Source organism: Carya illinoinensis, chromosome 1 (assembly GCF_018687715.1).
Source record: "Carya illinoinensis cultivar Pawnee chromosome 1, C.illinoinensisPawnee_v1, whole genome shotgun sequence".
Classification (NCBI taxonomy): Eukaryota; Viridiplantae; Streptophyta; class Magnoliopsida; order Fagales; family Juglandaceae; genus Carya; species Carya illinoinensis.
Genome location: NC_056752.1, coordinates 41,089,360 through 41,110,403, shown reverse-complemented (window position 1 = coordinate 41,110,403; position 21,044 = coordinate 41,089,360). Strand labels below are relative to the sequence as shown.

Sequence of the window (21,044 nt, the reverse complement as noted above, 5' to 3'; positions counted from 1 at the left end):
ACTTAATATAATTTTATTATAAAAAACAAAAACAATAAATATAAAATTAATTGAGTTGATACGAGCTTGTATATGCTAGCTAAGTTTAAGCCTTTTATATAAATTGTATCACATAATAATGGATCATAATTTTACATTTACCACAACTCATATAATAAATGAATTGAATTGAAACTAAATTTTGACGGAATCAATCTCAAATATCTTATCAAGCAATCTCGTGACCATGACAAACCCCTTTATTATCCTAATTGCCATAATTTCAGAATGGAGAAATACACGCATCCATCCATGCAATTGCTTGCAACAACATATAATTTACAGTGATGCTGTCGGTACTTACTCTTTTATGTGGCACTCGTTGCGTGCTGACGTGGTTAGCGTTTTCTCTTTTTTTGTTCCAATATTTGAAACCCAATATTCATGAAAAATGATTATAGAGATTAGGTTTGGACGTTGAGGTAAATTGAGTTGAATAATGAATAATAATATTTTATAAGTCTTATTGATATGAATTTAATTTTTTTAAGTTGAGATGTATAAAATAAGTTGAGAGGAATTTAATTTTTTATGAAAAATTATAAAAATAGTGGATCCTATCAATAATTAATTTGAAATAAGTTGAGTTTGGTTCAACAACCAAACACTTTTATCTCATTTTTGTTCAATTCCCTCTCAAAATATTTTCCAAACCCACGTGATCTTCTCAGCCATTTGTTTGTGTTCCCTTACCTGTTCCCTTACCATTTGGTTCGATTTGAATTACCCATCATTCTGCCTTCAGTCCTTCCAGCATTTTCAAGCTAGAGATCTTCAAGTTGCTGGTTCGAAGATCCTGTACATGTTTGGGCGGTATACGGCCTAAGTCTAACGTAACAATGGGCCGAATTAAGGCCCAGAGCAAAGGGCTTCCGGCAAATACTGGCTCATTGCTCAGTATATAATCACCGCTCGCTTTAAGGTTGTGTTTGGGTGTTGAAGTATTTCAACATTTTTCAACATTTTTTATTATTTTATTATTATTTTTTATTTATTTTTTTACTATTCATTACTTTTTATTTACTATTTATTACTCTATTATTATTTTTTATCTATTTTTTATTACTATTCACGACTTTTCTCATTATTCTCAACAATTACTTAGGGGGTTTCCCACGCCCTTATCCCCCCTCCCTCCAAAACTTTCCAAACAACGCATTACACACCAGATTATATCGAGCGCATCTTTCCCCCCTTTTTCCATGGGTCAGGGATAGGGTTTGGGTCAGGGTTAGGGTTAGGGTTTTGTTTCTGTGATCCGTGTTCAAAGTTCAAGCCCTCTCCACTCCGAGGGTCTCAATCGGTTTTTAATCGCGAGCAAAAGTGAGAGAATCTGCAGCAATGGCGAGGTACAGGAGCCGTAGCAGAAGCTACAGCCCTCGCCGGCGGAGCAGAACCCCTCCACGCGGTCGCAAGCGATACGAAGATGAGCCTCGCGATCGCTATCGAGAAGGCAGATCCTACAGAGACCGTCGCTCCCCCGCTCCTTCTGGTTTGCTGGTCCGCAATCTCCCCCTTGACGCAAGGTCTTTTCCTTTCTTCTTCAAGTCTTTTTCTCAATAGAAAATTTTGTATTATTATCCCTTTTTGTGGTTACCCATCATCGTAACATTATTTCTCTTCAAATTTCAACTCTTAACTATTTTCTAAACTCATAATGTGATCAGCGAATGCTCTACTGTTAAAGAATGAAATGTATGAGATTTTGAACTACGATGTGCAGGACAGAAGACCTGAGGATTCCATTCGAGCGATATGGTCCGGTGAAGGATGTTTATCTACCAAAGAACTACTATACCGGGTATGTTTTTCGTCTGCACTATATTTGTGCTGGCTGTTGGTTGCTTATTGTGTGTATTGCACTGATTGATTTGATTGATTTTATCTGTTACATCAAGAGTCACACTTTGAATGATTTGCTTTCTCAAGGTAAGTTTGTTGAAAACTTAATTGGGAGATTAATATACTTCTAGTTCTAAGTTCATATACGCTGTTAAGTTAAGTTACTTGTAGCAAGTGCCTAGAGATGTATCTAGGTGCTGTCCTTATGTTTTGTTTCGTAATACAGCAACCCATTCATTGTTTTGTAGGTTTTATGCTTAAAATCAATCAACAGTGGTTCCACTGCTCACTACTATATCTCTTTGTATGCAGATCATTTATGAGTTCTCAAGTAACATTAAAAATTATTTCTCAGAGTCGAAAGCATTTCAAATATTGAAATATTGGTTAGAAACTCTGAATAAAATACACTTTAGTCATGGCATATTCAAGAATATAAGGATATAGATGAGTTTGGTGCTACATATCTATTGTAATATTTGTGTGGTAATGTTTATGTGTGTGAATGTGTGTACGTATGCATGTTGAAAACGGTATAATTCATTAAGCAAATATTTTCGTGAAAATGGAAAATTGTTTATTATTTGTTGACATTGTGGTCCAAGTTCTTGATACAATTAATTTGAGGTAATGAATCATTTATTATTATTATTTTTGTATGGATAGGGAGCCACGGGGCTTTGGATTTGTGAAGTACCGTTATGCTGAAGATGCTGCAGAAGCAAAACAACAACTGAACCATACAATTATTGGTGGACGTGAAATAAGAATTGTGTTTGCTGAGGAGAACAGAAAAACGCCTCAAGAAATGCGTGTAACTTCCCGTGGAAGGTATAACAACATTTCAGTTACATTCAATTTTCCAGTAAGGCCTTTTTGGTGTCTCTCTTTGAAATTGTGATAAACTGTCTACCTTATCAAGCACTTGCTGACTCTGTTTTTCATTCCTACCCTCTACACCTAAAAAAAGTGGTAGATATGGAGGAAGCAGAAGGAGAACTCCACCAAGGTCTCCTAGACGCCGATACCGCTGTTAGTTTGAGCCTTCACTTCTGCAATCAATTTATTTTTATGAAGTTGGAAAATTATTATTTGTAGTTCTTTTGTGAAAAGAACTGTTTGTTGCTTTAAATTCCTGCTAAATTATCTAAACTTATTTTTACTCCTCACAGCTTACTCAAGGTCACCTACACCAGCTAGGCATGACTCAAGGTTTGGATTTTATCTCTTAGAAGAATTTCCATTTAAAATTGGGGATTGTTGTTGTTTTTGTCATTCTTAATACTTTCATGCTATATGTTACCTCCTAAAAAAAAACTTCAATGCTATATGCACTTGAAAAGAAATTCAGTGCTACATGCTTGGAGTACTTTTATGGTTCTTTTAATCTTTTTGGTGCCATGGGGTATGCACAACTGCTTTGTTATACCCCCTCTGCATATTCTGTTCATTCATTTCATTTGTTGTGGTTAGGCAAAAGTTTTGAGTTGATGAATTATTATTGGATTCTCTGTATCCATACCTATAAAAAAAATTGGATTCTCAGTATACATTGTGCCTTTCTTTGTTATATATGGCAGCATAGATTCATGGCACAATGCCTATGTTTCTCCTATATGCCTATAACTTATGTGACATTGCCCGATAAAACATGAACAAGTTTTTTGGAACATTGTGGGTAGATAGAATTTCAAAAAAAGATTATTATTGCCCGTGCAATAATAGTCAACTCAACTTAACAAAGCCATATATCTGACCAACGGTGTTGCTTTCATTGTCCATTTGCCACAACCCTTGTCCTGCCTGTATGTTCTGGGTTTGCTATGTAAGGCAGAAAACTAATGGACGCTACTACTGCTTTGGCTATGTAATGCAGTACGTCAAATGCATTCATTATATATGTAAATTTACACTTGTAATGTGAGATTAAAATTTTAGTACACGTTTGGTTTAAAAAATTTGTAGAATATTTTTAGCTTCCAATTCAACCATCTTAAAAACACCAAAACTATTTTTTATCTTTTGTAAAAAACTCTCATATAACCAGATAAGAAAAAATGAAACACAAAAGGATTAAGCTCAAAAAGTTGCATCTCGCCAAACTTTTTCCAAATATATTCTCTATTGATCTCACCACTTTCATAGTCAAATATGTCTCAAGAGCTGAAATTTCCAACTAGCATTCCCAAATGTTAGTCCTATTTTGGCATACTGGTTTCATTCGGTAAGAGAAAGGATCATAGGTAAACATTTGCAAGATATCTGTTTTCATAGATGCTTGATTTGATACATAATTTTATTTCATAACCATGTTGAGAATCAGTATACAGGTTTAATTTGAACTGCTATAATTAAGATCAATCATTGCTAGCAATAATGACACAAAACTAATGCTAATGCTAGTCTATTTGATGTTTGAAATGTATTTCCTGATGCCTTCGATCTCTGGCAATTTGTTATCCTGTTATGTTTTCTCTGTATTATTTTCTTTCGTTATTATTTCTTGGTGAATTGTATAGTTTTGTAATACTTCCTAAGGATAAATTCTTTTTTATATCTTCACAACAATGATGGCATATGTACTGAAGTTGCGAAATGATTAATATAGGGGATTTTTTCAAATGAGGATTGCATTCTTTTTTTTTTTTTTTTGGTGGAAGATTGTGAAAATCCTGCTGCTTTACTTTTGGGATCTTGGAAAAAAAAAAATTTCACTTACCAAGAGAAGAAATCTCTGAAAGTTGAACCCTTGATGAATTCCTATGTTGTGACTTTTGATATAAGGAGTTTGTTGTCTCTTGGACATAATGTAGTACGTGGTGCAATGAATAATATCTGCTGGTGCCCTTTTTATGCAGACATTAAAGTGAAAAGGGAGACTTCAAAGACTTCTGGATTAATAAAAGATTAACTAGAAAAGAGAGCTCAAAGTGATGGGAAACTTGCTTACATTTCTATCAAATTCCATCAATAGACTTATCTATAATCTCGCCTTCATCAGCTATTTTGTACACACCTTGCATGGGCTTGCTTTCCTCCGAATTTTGGTTTGTGAGGCTTGCCATCATTGAATGAACTTGACTAAGATAAATCCGGTGCATCTTTTCCTTATTTAAGCTGCTCAAGTAATTTTCTTTTCATAAGAAATTTGTTGTGTTTGATATCTTGTTTTGCATATACCATCCAGTTAAGAAAGAAACATTGAGCTTATATTTGGCCAAAGAAAGAAATCATCTTCAAAGAAGGGAAGCAATTCAAAGTTTTTACTGGTAGAGATATGATGACATTGTCCAAGAAAAAGATAGTTTGAGGTTTTAGAAAGTTGAGGCCAAGAGAGCTATGAAGTTATCAGATGCTGTTCACCCAGTGCATCATTATAGAGCTTAACTCTCACTGTTTGGATCCAAGTGTCATATTTTTGTTCAGAAATCTTGGGAAGGTGCAGGTAAAGGTCATATTTTGATCAGTTAGATTTTGCTGAGGATGCGAGTGAAAACCTTCTATGTAAAAGCAAATTATCTAATTTTGATTCCGATGACTAACTCTGCTGAATTAATTTTGTTTATGGAGCTTTATGGTTTGTGAATTGGACTTCTAGCTGTTTGTGAAAAATAGAGATGCTTCTAGTTGGTGTGATTTTTCAGTAAGATATATATATTTATATATATCTGTTTTTTTTTTTCCCACGTGCTGATTTATATGTTTTTTTTTCTTCTTATTTTGTTTTATTTTTTAAATAACTTTTGTTCCTTGCCATTGAGACAGGGACCGTGGGGCTAGGGATGATTATCGTTCTCCAGTGCATTCTAGGTCAATTTCACGATCTCCTCCACGTGATGAGAGGGACTATAGAAGGTCCCCGAGTCCAAGGGAAAATGGTCGGAGTCCTCGTGCTGCAAGAGATTATGCACCGAGCAGGTCACCAAGTCCGAGGGGTAACGATCGCAGTCCTTCAAGATCTCGGTCACGATCCTACAGGTAGAATTTTTTCCTTTTGTATTATTCATGATCGGCTTTGGTATGAACTGGTATTGATATACATTTTAGTGCCATCTAAAGCACATCCTACAATCATTATCGGTAGGGCTAGGGATGATTCAACGTACTGATCTTTCAAGGTCCCATCGGCGTGAATGGTATGGGTTGGTGATGATGTGTAATTGAAGATTATTAGCCCCCTAGAGAGAGAACTTTCCTCTATCTATTTTGCATTGGTTAATTGAGAAGAAAAGTGACCTCCTTTGATTCTTGCTATGCAGTCCTCGCTGATGGCTGTTGTCTTGCTGGTCATGTGGTGCTCTCCACAGGTTCAGAGCATATTTAGCGCCATTAATTTGGCTGGACAATGACTGTAAGTTCTTGTATTCTGTAAGAGCACAAATATTGTGGATATGACTTACTTACAAGTATTCTGTAAGAGCACGTATGTGTTTTGTCGAATTGAGTCTGTTTCGTTTGTTAGTTAAGTGGGTGCTTGTAATTTTTGGAGGATCGTATGTATGGTTGGTTTAGTTCTTTAGGATTTGTTCCGTGCTTTTGGGGTTGTGCTAAATGGCATTTGACCTAGTTACCGTTTAGCAACTACGTGGGAGTAGATTATTTGTAGTACAATTTGAATACTCTGGTTTCTTATTTGTAAGTTGTTTTTTTTTGTTTTTTGTTTTTGTTTTTTCTGCCTAAAATATTTCTGACTCCAATTTTTCACTTGTGGGCTGGTGCTTGCTACCTTTCCTATGAACGATAGATGTGTGGCCGTGATGGGACATGCTAAGTTGAAATGATGAGGTTACACATTTCCACGTTAATTTTTTTTTTACTATTACAGTATTACTAAAATGAAAATTACAAGGGGTTGGAGTCTGAACGCACAACATATGTATAGTTTAGTTGGTTAGGTTTTGAGTTTGCTCTTCAATGATTATCAGTTTGAGTCCTTTCATTGGAGGTTTACCTGGTCGTTAAGTTTAAGATTCCGTGGGATTAATCGAGATGTGCCAAGTTGGTGTGAACATTTACGGGTAAAAAAGGAATTATATATATATCAAAAAAGTTTTTTAATAGTGTGGAAATTTCATGTTAAAAAGCTGGTTTGATATCAATGGTATTTGGCGTGAATAAGTTTGTGCTGTTAATAGGTGTTGAGAACTTGGGATGGTGGCTGGAAATCACGGAAGGTTTCCACTAATACATTCTCTGCATTGTCGAACAAGAGACGAGGGTATGAACTTTGGTTAACTATATCAAAAGAGAAGGCTGATCCCGCTATGGGGGTGAGATCTTAGGAGCTTAAAAAAAGTAAAAAATAAAAAAATGATGGTAGTGATAATTGGTTGGATTGTTTTGTTTAGACAGAGTTGATAAGGAGGGTGTTACGTTGTTACCTTCACACAGAAATCTCACTATCACCATGTAGCGAGACACACTACCTCGCGTCCTTGCGATTTGAGGTCAATTTATGAAGAAGCTAGTTTTTATGGATTATTTCTTGTTAGTCTCTGATATGGTAATGATCTAGCAGCTCGTTTTCCAGCCCCCCTATTTTTTTTTTTTTTTTTTTGTTCTGAGAAATTATAATTTCCCTATGAAAAGTAGCATTTGTTTTTGAAGACCAGGGGCACTACCCCTATAACTACAGACTACTGGCTGTTGGTTACAAGAACCTTATTATAATTCTCCAATAGTTTTGGTGACTTCCTGGTAGATTATCATCACAAAGTACTTCTGATGTCCTAGTAGTTCTGGTGCACGCTCCTCCAGTCCTTGTAAGCCACTGTCCCACTGAAAATATTTTTTTTAAAAAAAACAAAAAAACAAAAAAATGCTTCCGCAACAGAAACAGAAGGGGAAAAATAAAACAAGGGCTGTCATTACATTTTAGAAAATGGATGGTCATTCATCAATAATTATGCTTGAAAAGAAGGCAACGTCGTCCATACCTGGAAGCATTTCCTACGGAAAATTTGAACAGTGAATATGCAAAATGGGCGACAATCTCCATGCCGAAAAACATGCTCAATTAAAACTGTATGCAACAACAGTACTTGCTCAATTAAAAATGTATGCAACAACAGTACTTGCTCAATGCAAACTGCCGATGTTATTGTGCCACGGGATTGGCTTCTGTCTCATTCCAAAGGACATGCTTTCTCAAATGCTTGCTGCTCTTTGCGACATAAATCAAACTCATTTGTGTTGTAATACATGCATCCAACATAAGCATCCATCTCTTTTGTGCACCTCTGGTGAAGATCTTTCAGCCTGCAGGGCGGGCAGCCAAAAATCAGATCATTTGGAAATGATGTGCACGAATGAACCAAAAAGTCTAAAACAATTTCATGCTAATGTTTTAACATATTTCTTCCCGGCAAATACTATAAATTATCGAGAACCATAAATAAATATTCAAATTCTCGAGGATTATGCAACCTGAACAATGAACTATGTAATTTTATCCATATGGATGACTAAAAACAAACACGTAGTTACAGGCCTAACAAATTATAGCTGAATATATACTATGCTGAAAGGAGGCTCAGTAGAAAGGTTGTCTCGTCCTTTATCATAATAAACAAGCATGAGAAAAAAGGGGAAAATTTTAAACATGCTACTCCAGCAAACAAAAGAAGCTTGAAGATGAATAGTTGGATAAATAATCCGTAGACATACCCTTCAAAGGCATAGAGGAAAAACCAGGCAAGTGTCTGACTCCCTAAATTATGTTGCTTCAAGATTCAGAATTGAGCTTCATATGGTGAGATTAAATTATTTGATGAACTACAAAAGTAATTCACCCTCATTAGCCTACAGATTACTTTATTGTATGTCACCGTCATATTAGTAAAAGATCAAGTACCATTCATGTAGGATGTGTGTGACACACGATAGATCATCCTCCTGGTCCATATGGATGAAAGTCATGCAAGCTTTTCAGTCAAAAGGGATTCTCACTTCCTTTTCCAAATTTGTTTTCCATATTGTAATTTGGTGGGTGCACTGATGAATACACCATACACCTGCTTGCGATGTTGGGGCAGGGGAAATTTTCATTTTGCAACCCAAACTATGCATTTTTTTCAAATTAAATCACAAAAAACCAAAACCAAGTGACAACAAAAGGACCATTTTTTTTTAATAATTAACAAAAAGACCATTTGGAAACAGATAATTGAGAAAATACAATTAGTGGTAAGAATAACCTTGGCAACTGAGTATGGTGTCATTAAATTACAAAAGGAGCAAAGACAAAAAAGTTTTCCTACTTCCAAGCTTGGGGTATCAACATACTACTTGTTGTGGGACCAACTTCAGTGGCGTGTTGGATGTATCAAAAAACAAACTTGCAAATATATTTTCAAGACATAATGGATTAATAAAGAACCCAAGAATTGTTGAAGCGGTTTTAAAACAAATTCAAATATCCAACAGCATAGATGAGATTTGATAATTTTTTCAAATAAAAGGTACTGGAAGCAAAATAAGTTTCAGATTTTCTTCAAGAGTTATGTAACAATTTATTTCACCAATTAATGCTGATAATAACCCACTCATGGGTAGCCCAAGTGGTAAGGGCGAACTTGTGTGCATGAGCCCCATGTCACAGGTTTGATTCCCCCTGGGATCAAACTGCGATTTAAGTGGGAAGCCATGGCTGTGGGTTGCAGTGCTAGTCTCCCTGGGGGTTAGGTTCCATGGGTGAGAAATGAGAATGAGCCTTATAAGAGTCAAGCGGTGAGCCTTATAAGAGTCAAGCGGTACAAACCTAAATGTCGAAATGCAGTAAATGGTATATTAACAAAACATTCTAATGCTTTCCCCGATTTATAACTACAATCCTTGCATTGAAATGTTGCCTAGACCAAAGAACTTCAACAGAGAGAAACAAAACAATTACTAAAAGAAAATCCAAATTCAGAGTTCAACTTAGAATGATATTTCAGCAGAGAAAACCCTATCTCCACTTAATTGACATGAATCTCGAAGAAAGTCAAATAGTTTAACAAAGCTGAAATTTTCAAATATTTCTGGTCTTTCTAGCTTCTATTTTCTTTGATAGGTAATCGAACAACTATCATTTCTTCTTTAACATTTTACTTCATCCTACAGTCTCAAAATTAAAAAATGTCACTACTCAATACTTGGATTTCCTTTCTTCTTTAACATTTACCCAGCTACCAAACAGAACACAATTTGAGATAAAAAGGGACGCAAATCAAATCAAATAAAATGAGGAGTAAATAAAATCATAAGAGAGCACTTACAGGCCAAGCACGCAGCGAGTGACTTGGTGGCCTTTGTCGAGGCATTTCTCGGGGTTAGGATCCTGCTTCTTGCACTTGAGGAAGGCCACGTTTTCCGCTTGGCATCTCAGCGATATGTGCTTGGATGACGATGTCAGAACTGCCGATGTCGGGATCGGATCTCCCGATGCGTCGATTGCGCTCGCCATATCCTATTCCGATAAATCTGTAGGCATACTAAAAATCAAAGCCCTGACAAACAGTTTACATTTCTGTTTGGCTACCGAGAAAAGAAAAGGAAAATCTAAGAATTTTTCGGAGTCTGAAAGTATCGATTTACCTGTTAATATGTCCTGAACGAGTTTTCTTTACTGGGAAACAACTCCGGGAAGGGAGGAAAGATGAGAGCTTTGGAATCAGAGAATTTTTTTTTTTTTAACCCAAACCAATTGCCAAAACGACGCCGTTTTGTCTCTGGGTTAAAATCAGGCCCCCATTCCCGATTCCCCCCCCCCCCCCCTTTTTCCTTCTCTCTACACCAATCTGCTAGAAACCCTAGCCTCCCTCCCTCCCTCAGTCCGTCGTCGCCGTCATTCCCGTCGTCTCCAACTCGCCTTCATCCCGTCATCCTCAGAAACACTAAAAATCAAGGTTAGTTTTTGATTATCTCTTCTTCCATTTTGGTTCTTTTGTTTAATGTGTGGTTTGTTTGGTGTGGTTTCTGATTTTGGGTGTGATTTGTTTTGGGTTTCTGACTTTGGGTGTGATTTGTACAAATGTTGTTTCTATTTTATTCATGTCTACGTACTGGTTTAGTGGTCAACCTATTATCAATCTTAGGAGCTTGTTTATTCATGTCTACGTACTGGGTGTGCTTAAGCCCTGATTATTTAAAATACAGACATTAGTCAGAAACGCTTGATACTTTGGTCTGTAAGGGATACTGATCATGAACTTGGTTTCTCATTAATTATGACTATTATAATATCATTCTGACAATGTAAAAAGGTGCATGCTTTCTGGGACTTCCAAGAACTTGTTCATGGAGGAACTTGATGTATTCAATGGCTTCAGAAAGCATTGAGGCTGTATCAGTCTGACATAATCTAACATCATTTAAGATCTACCAAAGTAAAGCTCTTTCCATGTATTCAGAATGAAAATGATCACTCACTCTATTCTTAATTTGGTGAGATTTGTTGATAAATTGCTTAGAAAACTTGAAAAAAATTATATATAGATAATGAATTATGTTTTTAAGCACCAAAAAAAAAAAAATCGAATTTCTTGTTTTATTTTTTAAATGAGAGGACTTTCACAAAAAAATCCTGCTTTCATATATACAGTGGTACGTGTGGCCAAGTTTCTAAAATATTAGGAAAAAAAAAAAAACCTAAAAGATACAATATATATAGCTTTATGATAGAACTTTTATCTCTGTTTTTTGTTCTATTTTTCATTTGTTTATAGAGGTTATTTTTCATCTGTTTTTCTACCTTTCTTTGAAACCACTTCCCAATGGTATAAAAGCAGATTCCAGCTTTACATTCTTCTTAAAAACTTGTGAAGTTTTTCGTTGCATACTCTGAAAAATTAATTAAGAGAATAACTTAGATTCTAATGTGAAGCTTTTGCTTGGCTGCATCACACTCAAATTCTCGTGGGATTAAAGTTATTTTCAGCTACTGTGAGTTCCTTCCAATTTACGAGGCAGTATACAGGCAAAGAATTTTTATGCATATGCTATGATTATATTATTGCTCAAGAACAGAATGTCCTTGAAGAGATATCTACTGTTTAATTTGCTCAAGGTTGAATTTGTCATACTTGTGTTTTAGTTTCCTGCTTTTTTTTGGTTTTGTTGTAACTTTAACAGATGTAAAAAGATTATGTGAGTTGTAATGTCGGTACAACCCAAGGGGTTGGCGACTCCTCTTCTATTCCATTGGATGTAGAGGAGCTTGGGAGTCTTCCAATCCCTTCATCCACACATACACAACATCCTATGCGTTTCATCTGCCCTAACCCAATAAATCCAAAAAAACACCTGAGTCAGGAGATGCCGAGATTGAGAAGAAGGAGAATCAATTGGAAGTCCACTGAAAGGTTTGTGTGGAAAAGTAAGGAGTAGAAAATGAAGAGACATAGAAGATGAAGGAAACAGTTTCTGGAAAGTTAAAATCAAGTAAGTGCCAAAACAGATAGAACCATAGAAATGTAGAAAGACCAAAAAGTTAGTCAGTAGAGAAATAACCAAAACAGAACAAAACGGAATTTCGTCATCAAAATAAGGGATATAACAGGGAAAACAAATAATGGACGAAAATTCACTGTTTACCCTAGATTAGCACTTATTTATTAGAGGTAGATGTTCTGAAGATCAACTCCTAGAAATGTTTTGGTCATGTGAAGTTTGAAACTGTTGTGTGTGTATAGTGAAAGGTCATGTGCATGCAATGCATTACAGATTTGATAGCATGGGAAGTTTCACCTGTAAGTAATAAAATTCATTTTCATTTTGTGTATAGTAAGGCATGGGAAACAAGAAGAAGGCTGCTTCAATTTTCATACGACTTGTATCAACTGCCGGGACTGGGTTCTTCTATGTGAAGAGGAAACCTACTAAGATCACCGAGAAGCTGGAATTCAGGAAATATGATCCTCGGGTTAATCGTCATGTTTTGTTCAAGGAAGCAAAAATGAAGTGAGAAATACATCTCAGTTTTTCTCATATACTCTTATTGGTCAAACTTCTGTTTCTTTTTTCTGCAGACAGTTCTGATTGAACTTGCGATAAATTAAGTATAATTTGTTGTTGATGAATGATGATGCTTTTATTGCATTAAGTTGCTCTCCATTTCACTTTGGATCCATTTCATACTCCGGATTAGATTTCACAGATCCAACAAGTATAGGTTGATGCTGCCTCTTTCCCATCCATCCTCTCTCTCTCTCTCTCTCTCTCTTCCCAATGGCACTAATATAGCATTTGATGACTTCGAAGACATGGCCCTGTGATGAATTTGCAATGATCATCATGGCTTAAGTGCCATGAAAGTACATACACCATGGTATATGTAGGTGATGATTTTCACATGGGTGAAACTATGTTACGTTATGCATTGGGTATTTAGTGTTACTTATAGAATTTGTATTTGTATTGTTTTTGACTTTTATGATTGCAATCCAGCCCAGCGTTTATTCGAGGTGTTTCTAGGTTTACACAAGGATGACCCCGAGAAAAGGGATTTTCTTTGGTGTGTTGGTATATAACTATATAATGCATGTTTTATAACTGGAAAAGGAAAAATGCTAGCATGCATTTTCTTGTGTAGAAGCTCTAGAATGGCATTACTTTTTCCTAAAGAATTATTGTAAAGAGAAGGGTTATATATATAAAGAGAATAAATTCATAAATTGACATAATTTTAAATGATCTATTAGACGTGTTGCATTAAGTAATATCAGTTTGTGGGTTTTAGTATTTTTGTAGTTAAAATCTTTTTCTATTGTAAAAATCCTTAAAAGAACTAGAAAATATTATTATTATACGCGAGGTGTGTACAAAGTAATTTACAACAAAATGAAAAATGCTCATTTTTCATAATTTTAATAAACAAATATCTAATAAGATAGCATGTGATGCCATGAATCTAGTAATTGATTGTCGTAAAAGGGTTATGAATCCGAGTTGTCCCATTATATATTTTCTTTTCACGAGAGAGAGAGAGAATTATTTGTCAGGTCTATTACAAAGAAATGATTTATACAAATTTTAAATAAATAAAATCTTTGTAAAATAATGAATTTCATTTTAAAAAAATTATTATTTATTAATGAGACTCCTTTATACAAAAGATTTATGTGAGATTTATATATCTGAAGCTTGTACTTACATTAATTAAAAAATAATTTGAGATATCGAATATTAATTTTCTCACGACGACTTGATAGACTTGCGAGGTTACGAGACATTGAAATTTGAACTTGACCTCACCGCAAATTTAAGAACAAAAAAGGTTTGTTCCATTTAAATCAGGTCACAGTTTTTTTTTTTTTTCTCTCTCTCTCTCTCTCTCTCTCTCTCTCTCTCTCTGAATCTTACCCTTTAACCTATAAATAAGTTCTTGGTTTTTAAACTGTTGAATTTATTTTTAGTGCAAAAAATGAATAAAAATGTGATTAATATTGTCCTTTCACTATCTTGTAAAATAAAAATAAAAATAATATTTACAATCATAAAATATATAAATACTGCACATTTTTTTAAAAATAAATATAAGATTTATATAAAAAAATAATCTTTTAATAATTAATTTCATTATTTTTAAAAGAATTGGGATTACACAATCCGCAGCAGTGTAGCATACTTTTGTCGTTTATTTTGCAAGATGTTGAAAGGCGCATTTAATGCCGGCTGCCAACGACTACCTTCATTCCTACCCCACGTCAATGGATTTTTTCTATTTGCTGATAGCTTGTGTCCCATGCTCTAAATTCAAACAAGCTACCTGCATAAATTCAACTCATCTCCTTTCTTGATCACACCCTTATTATCTATAAAAATGAGATGACCCTCACTTTGCACGAGATCTAGCTTTTCCTTCATCTCTCGCATAAGAGATCAAACATCTTTAGCAATTCATCTTGCGACTAAAGATTTCTCTGTCACTCTTAACTGTTGCTGCCAAAACCACAGGTCAAAGGTGGCGATTCTCTTGGATTTTGGGCTACGAGATTATTGGAATAGATCTAGATTATCCATTTCGAGTCTTAAAATTTTTAATTTTTAGCAGCACCATGAAAGCTGGTCTCGAGGAAGTTGTTGAGGAGGCTTATCCTTTTGTATGTACATTTCTGACCATGATTACAACAAATAAATAAAATAAAATTTCGTATGCAGCACAAAATGAATGAATGATTCTTAACCAGAGGTCCATAAGCCGATCGTTTGAAAATTAAACATTTGTCAAAAACTCGTACATTTCTTTTTTTAAAATAATTATAGTTATAAAGAGATTGCATACAAATAATTTAAAAAATTAATTTGATTTTATATAATCTGTTAAATAAAAAATAATTTTATAATATAATAAATCACATTAAATTATATTAATTTTAAAATTATTTTTATATAATCTATTTATATATAAAATATTTCTCTCTCTTCATCATTGCCAACGTTTTAAAATGAAAACACCGTCTTGGCGTGTTTTGGTACAGAAGCAACTAAGCCACGAAACCACGCTGTATGGTCACCTTCCAGGCTAGCTCACCTAAAAGAAAAGATAGATACCTCCCGGGTCAGAATTCCACCATTGTTTACGTGCTTAGACCCACCCAATCAAATTCAAATAACAAAAGGTGTAGTTTATTTATTTTTTGGCCCAACACCATTGTGCATTAGAACCTTGACACCTCACCTTCTCTCTCACATTTCCTGGTACCCCCGAGTATACGCTTTATTATCAATCAATAGATATGCCATATCCATCTATCTATTCTATCCGTTTGTGATTTCTGATGACGTGGTCCAATGCGAATCGGCCCTCCCATACCTGTCCCACAATGTCGGTGCTTGCTGGTAAGTCTATAAATATGTAATCTGGGACTTTAAAGGCCAGTTTGGTCTTGGAACAGCACCTTTACTACGACTCACTGTCAGCCACACACGCGCGCACACTCTCTCTCTCTCTGTCTCTTGCTTATTCTACTCCACCAACGCCATCACCATAGCCAGCACTTCTTAGTGGGGGAAACACTAGCACAGACCAGTTCACGCACTCTCTATGTGTGAGAAAGTGAATTGTACCTTGTTTGCTTTTCTGGGTTCCTGATCATTTTTTGACCTCTAGGAAGAGTCTTGAACTTCTTGGGGTCCTTTCTGTGTTCTTGCTCGTCTTCTAGTTACAATGGCTCTCTGTGCATTCTCATTTCCTGCCCATGTGAACCAGGCAACATCTCCTGACGCTCAAAGATCACCTTCGTTCTCATCTCACTTTACTCGGGGAACAAATCTGCTATGCCCATCTCAGGAAAAGCTCCATTATGTATGAATTATATTTATATGCTGTTTGTCCTTACGAAGCACACTCATTACGTATATGAAAGAATATCCATGTTGCTGAACTAAGTTGGGAAAAATGGGTGTTGTTCATTTTGTCAAGAATTTTTCTTTTTGTTATTCTATACTTCGGTCGAGCTTTAGTTATGTTCTGTTGGTGAGGTTATCGTCATGGAAAGCTCCCCGGGATGATATCTCTCTTTGGTTTGATTTGAATTATGTTGTTTTCAAGTTTAAAAAATATAAACTTGCTCAATGATAAGAGATGGTTCTCTATGTTCTCCCTGACTAGGTACAGGTCAGGAAAAGGCCAGGTGGAATTTGTGCATCACTATCAGAGAGGGGGCCGGAGTATCATTCACAGAGACCACCAACTCCCCTCTTGGACACCATAAACTATCCGATTCACATGAAAAATCTATCAACTAAGGTATATGTTAAACGTATGCCTACGTCAATTTCATTTCAAGAGGAGCTTCCTATGTCTGTATACGGTTTTTATCCATAATTTTCATACGAAGCCTCGACGCAGGAGTTGAAACAACTTGCAGATGAACTGCGGTCAGATGTCATCTTTAATGTTTCCAGAACTGGAGGTCACCTAGGCTCGAGCCTGGGTGTTGTCGAGCTCACTGTGGCTCTCCATTACGTTTTTAATGCTCCTCAAGATAAGATATTATGGGATGTTGGTCATCAGGTTCTAATCCTACCTCCTTGGGTTCTCCTTTGTTGTAGCTTTCGTTGCTGGCGACACCTGTCCAAACTGGCAAAAACATAAGAATATAATAGGATAATTTTTGTTTTTCTCTGATTGTTCCTTCTATGGATTTTCAGTCTTACCCACACAAGATCCTGACTGGGAGAAGAGATAAGATGCATACTATAAGGCAGACAAATGGGTTATCAGGATTCACAAAGCGCTCGGAGAGTGAATTCGATTGCTTTGGTACCGGCCACAGTTCTACCACCATCTCAGCAGGACTGGGTAATTCTCTTCTCTGCTCCAACTAAGTAAGAAACATACGAAGAATACCAAAATCAGAACATCAACTGAGCTTAATATGTTCCAGCTTATGGCTCTGTTTATCAAATTTTTAGACAGTGGTGCGATGTGGGGAAGCTCCGGAAAACTCTTTAATCGTGAGATACTGATTAATTGAGAAACCTTCGCTTGAGCGGATTTATATCATGCAGGTTCTTCACAGAAGATGCTAACTTCAGTCATAATATCTCTAACTGTTTCTTGAAAATACAATCCAATTAATTGTCAATGGCTTGCTGGTCTCCCAATCTTAGTTGAAATTGATCGAGCATAAAGTGCAGATTCTCTTCGTGGTTTTAACCTTCGGATTTCATTACGGATACAGGAATGGCTGTAGGGAGGGATCTGAAGGGAAGGAATAATAATGTTGTTGCTGTTATCGGTGATGGCGCCATGACAGCGGGGCAAGCTTATGAAGCCATGAACAACGCCGGTTACCTTGATTCTGACATGATTGTTATTCTCAACGACAATAAACAGGTTTCTTTACCTACTGCTAATCTAGATGGGCCCATACCACCTGTGGGAGCTTTGAGCAGTGCTCTCAGTAGGTTGCAGTCTAACAGGCCTCTTAGAGAATTAAGAGAGGTTGCCAAGGTACACAACAATAAACAAGAGCAATTAGGAAACTTCAATTCAAAGATCAGGTTCAAATTGAGTTTCCTTCTTTCTGACTGAGGTTGGTGTAGGGAGTTACAAAACAAATTGGCGGTCCAATGCATGAACTGGCTGCTAAAGTTGATGAATATGCTCGTGGAATGATCGGCGGCTCTGGATCAACTCTGTTCGAAGAGCTTGGACTCTATTATATAGGTCCTGTTGATGGTCACAATATCGATGATCTAGTTGCCATTCTCAAAGAGGTCAAAAGTACTAAAACAACAGGTCCGGTTCTGATCCACGTTGTGACTGAGAAAGGCCGAGGATACCCGTATGCAGAAAAAGCAGCGGACAAGTATCATGGTAAATACAGAACGCCAATTCAAGTTTATGTTTTTTTTTTTAGTTTTTTATAGAAAACTATTAAAAGGGGTGTTGGGTGAGAATCTTGTTATGGGAATTATGGATTTTGATTTTACCCTAAGCATTTTCTTTTCCCTGGGAGTTTTCTTAGCGTTTGGGTGCACAAATTGGTGCTTTTAGTTCTTCCTTGATATGAACAGTCTTTGAACCTAACGAGATATAAAGAGACTATTAAAAAAAATTTATTATTCCAAATGCTGTGAAAAGCAAAATTACCGTCCTTCAAAAGATTTTTAAAAGTTGTCATGTACATAGTGTGAAAAAGTGAGTTATACTTGATTTCTCTTGCTTATTAATGAATATAATTCTTTTCTCTTTTACAGGAGTTGCCAAATTTGATCCAGCAACTGGAAAGCAATTCAAGTCCAAGGCTCCTACACAGTCATACACAACATACTTCGCAGAAGCTTTGATTGCAGAAGCAGAAGTGGACAAAGATATTGTTGCAATCCATGCTGCAATGGGAGGTGGAACAGGCTTGAATCTCTTCCTTCGCCGTTTCCCAACAAGATGTTTTGACGTTGGGATAGCAGAACAGCATGCCGTTACTTTTGCAGCAGGTCTGGCCTGTGAGGGCATCAAACCATTCTGTACAATCTACTCATCTTTCCTGCAGAGGGCTTATGACCAGGCAAGCCTGAAAACTTCTTTAACTTTCTCCTCATCACTGTTCAGTTGAGAACTTGATGTGATAACATTTTATAATTCCAAACTTCATATCAGAGATGTATATAGGATATGGGTAATGATAAGCTTACTACTTTTTTACCATCCATCTACTACTCTATAGTGTATTTGAAGTTTTTTGTTTTTTTATTATTTTCTTTTAAGTGTTTTTTTAATATCTGTAATTATTAAGAAAAAATTAAAAAATATATATATACAACTTTCACTTCTTTAACGATAGCATGAAAGTTGTACATATGGCTTGGAGGGAGATCTTACATATTTTTCGAGATCCACCCTTTAAAAATACCCAACAACTCGGTATGTCATGTCAAAACTCTGATTAGATTTCTAAGAATTTATGCTGCGGGTTCATACACAGGTAGTACATGATGTGGATCTGCAGAAGTTGCCAGTGAGATTTGCCATGGACAGAGCTGGACTGGTTGGAGCAGATGGTCCCACACATTGCGGGTCTTTTGACGTCACCTTTATGGCCTGCCTCCCCAACATGGTGGTCATGGCTCCTTCTGATGAGGCAGAGCTGTTTCACATGGTTGCCACTGCTGCTGCAATAGATGACCGGCCCAGTTGTTTCCGCTACCCAAGAGGGAATGGGATTGGTGTTCAGCTACCGACGAGGAATAAGGGCATTCCTATTGAGGTAAATTTCCACCAAGTCTTTGCTGTATCAACAGTGAAGAAATATTTCAATGATCATCTAAAGAAATTGGAAATGTTGGCACTTTTCTAACAGGTTGGAAAAGGCAGGATACTGCTAGAAGGGGAAAGAGTGGCACTCTTGGGCTATGGAACAGCAGTTCAGAGCTGTTTGGGTGCGGCATCTTTAATGGAATCCCATGGCTTAAGCCTAACAGTTGCAGATGCACGCTTTTGCAAGCCATTGGATCGTGCCCTTATTCGCAGCCTAGCAAAATCTCATGAGATCTTGATTACGGTTGAAGAAGGATCAATTGGGGGATTTGGGTCTCATGTTGCTCAGTTCATGGCCCTTGATGGCCTTCTTGATGGGAAAACAAAGGTATGAATTTGATCGACATAGGATTGGAACACCAAGGTTATGATATTTCTATGAACTCACTAGTGGCGAACTCAACTTCTGGTAACTAACTGACTTTGTTTGTGCCCTCAATAATACCTTTGTAGTGGAGACCTCTGGTCCTGCCTGATCGATACATCGAGCATGGATCGCCTACTGACCAACTGGCTGAAGCTGGTCTTACACCATCTCATATCGCAGCAACGGTGTTCAACATACTTGGGCAAACAAGAGAGGCACTGGAGATCATGTCATAAGAAATTTTATTAAGAGGTCCAGTTTTTCACTCCCAACAATGTACAATAAAGCTGCATTAGTTTATCATTTTCGTAAAATAGTAGTGTCCCCATGCGTACAAATTTAAGCTAGCCAAGCCAGTCCAATAACAGCACGAACTATCTGAAAAGAAACAAGGATTTTCAGTTATACTCTTAACTGCAGAACTATCAATGATCGACGTGTAAAAAGAAAAAGAAGCAAGCTATTGAAGCCTCTAGCAGCTTGGTCAATTAATTAAGTGATCAGGTGTGGAGCGTTTGACAATCCAATTCCAGTTCTTAGTTCTTACCATTCAAGCTCTATAAGTCAGGCCTATATTTCATTTATGGTCACAAATAAAGGATTCTCACTTGGTAACCTACAACTTGTGTCCGAATTTTTGAGGTGTGTATGAAATAGGCACTGCATCTCTAACAAGCTGGCTCATGTAGGCCACCTTCAAATTAACTGCATGCAAGTACCCTGATGAAATGATCACATCAGCCAGCCAGCAAGCCCATCTAAGCAACGAGCGCGCAATGTGAACAGGAAAATAAAGTACTAGAAATCTTCAGTATCTCCTTAATTGAGTTCAGTATTATTGGGTTCAGTATTATTCATGTTCTAATTATTTCTCATTGTCTAAAATTGGAGGGCATGACACTCGATCTTCAAAAGATAATATTCTTGTTTTTGATCAGGTTGGCAATAAATTGTTCTATCCGTTTCTCCTTTTTCGTATGTCAAGTCTTCATATGACTTGCATTGTTACCCCGGTCCAAGCTGTCTATATGTAATAAGTGGAACCTGGTT

General features: G+C 36.4%; 4 protein-coding genes across 13 annotated transcripts; 3 read left to right on the top strand and 1 right to left on the bottom strand.

Annotated features, from left to right (window-relative positions):
• Positions 1–1,156: 1,156 nt before the first annotated feature.
• Positions 1,157–6,539, top strand: LOC122274171 (serine/arginine-rich SC35-like splicing factor SCL28). 2 transcript variants are annotated; one of them, XM_043083159.1, is made up of 8 exons: positions 1,157–1,565; positions 1,763–1,840; positions 2,548–2,712; positions 2,852–2,913; positions 3,054–3,093; positions 5,647–5,859; positions 5,966–6,017; positions 6,141–6,539. In XM_043083159.1, the coding sequence occupies exons 1-7, from the start codon at positions 1,381–1,383 to the stop codon at positions 5,988–5,990; spliced, it is 768 nt and encodes a 255-aa protein (XP_042939093.1). In that variant the 5' UTR covers positions 1,157–1,380; the 3' UTR covers positions 5,991–6,017; positions 6,141–6,539. The 2 variants fall into 2 exon arrangements, with proteins under 2 accessions (XP_042939093.1, XP_042939102.1); XM_043083168.1 differs by lacking the exon at positions 5,966–6,017 and having other exon boundaries at positions 1,164–1,565.
• A 1,339-nt stretch (positions 6,540–7,878) lies between these two features.
• Positions 7,879–10,598, bottom strand: LOC122274211 (NADH dehydrogenase [ubiquinone] 1 alpha subcomplex subunit 8-B-like). Of its 2 annotated transcripts, none has more exons than XM_043083219.1 (3): positions 10,459–10,598; positions 10,140–10,344; positions 7,879–8,139 (listed from the first exon to the last, which is right to left on the bottom strand). In XM_043083219.1, exons 2-3 carry the CDS (start codon positions 10,325–10,327, stop codon positions 8,007–8,009), a joined length of 321 nt encoding a protein of 106 aa, XP_042939153.1. In that variant the 5' UTR covers positions 10,328–10,344; positions 10,459–10,598; the 3' UTR covers positions 7,879–8,006. The 2 variants fall into 2 exon arrangements, with proteins under 2 accessions (XP_042939153.1, XP_042939162.1); XM_043083228.1 differs by having other exon boundaries at positions 10,140–10,355; positions 10,459–10,539.
• A 7-nt stretch (positions 10,599–10,605) lies between these two features.
• Positions 10,606–12,964, top strand: LOC122274179 (50S ribosomal protein L33-like). 5 transcript variants are annotated; one of them, XM_043083188.1, is made up of 3 exons: positions 10,624–10,769; positions 11,995–12,303; positions 12,651–12,964. In XM_043083188.1, the coding sequence occupies exons 2-3, from the start codon at positions 12,270–12,272 to the stop codon at positions 12,824–12,826; spliced, it is 210 nt and encodes a 69-aa protein (XP_042939122.1). In that variant the 5' UTR covers positions 10,624–10,769; positions 11,995–12,269; the 3' UTR covers positions 12,827–12,964. The 5 variants fall into 5 exon arrangements, with proteins under 5 accessions (XP_042939130.1, XP_042939114.1, XP_042939122.1 ...); XM_043083203.1 differs by having other exon boundaries at positions 12,647–12,964; XM_043083210.1 differs by lacking the exon at positions 11,995–12,303 and adding an exon at positions 11,747–11,805 and having other exon boundaries at positions 10,630–10,769; positions 12,647–12,964.
• Positions 12,965–15,639: 2,675 nt separating this feature from the next.
• On the top strand, positions 15,640–20,613 carry LOC122274149 (probable 1-deoxy-D-xylulose-5-phosphate synthase, chloroplastic). 4 transcript variants are annotated; one of them, XM_043083132.1, is made up of 11 exons: positions 15,640–15,702; positions 16,073–16,168; positions 16,481–16,612; positions 16,715–16,879; positions 17,017–17,167; positions 17,550–17,821; positions 17,914–18,187; positions 18,571–18,878; positions 19,296–19,577; positions 19,671–19,955; positions 20,081–20,613. In XM_043083132.1, exons 1-11 carry the CDS (start codon positions 15,655–15,657, stop codon positions 20,228–20,230), a joined length of 2,163 nt encoding a protein of 720 aa, XP_042939066.1. In that variant the 5' UTR covers positions 15,640–15,654; the 3' UTR covers positions 20,231–20,613. The 4 variants fall into 4 exon arrangements, with proteins under 4 accessions (XP_042939066.1, XP_042939057.1, XP_042939072.1 ...); XM_043083123.1 differs by having other exon boundaries at positions 16,475–16,612; XM_043083146.1 differs by lacking the exon at positions 15,640–15,702 and adding an exon at positions 15,735–15,911 and having other exon boundaries at positions 16,475–16,612.
• Positions 20,614–21,044: the final 431 nt, after the last annotated feature.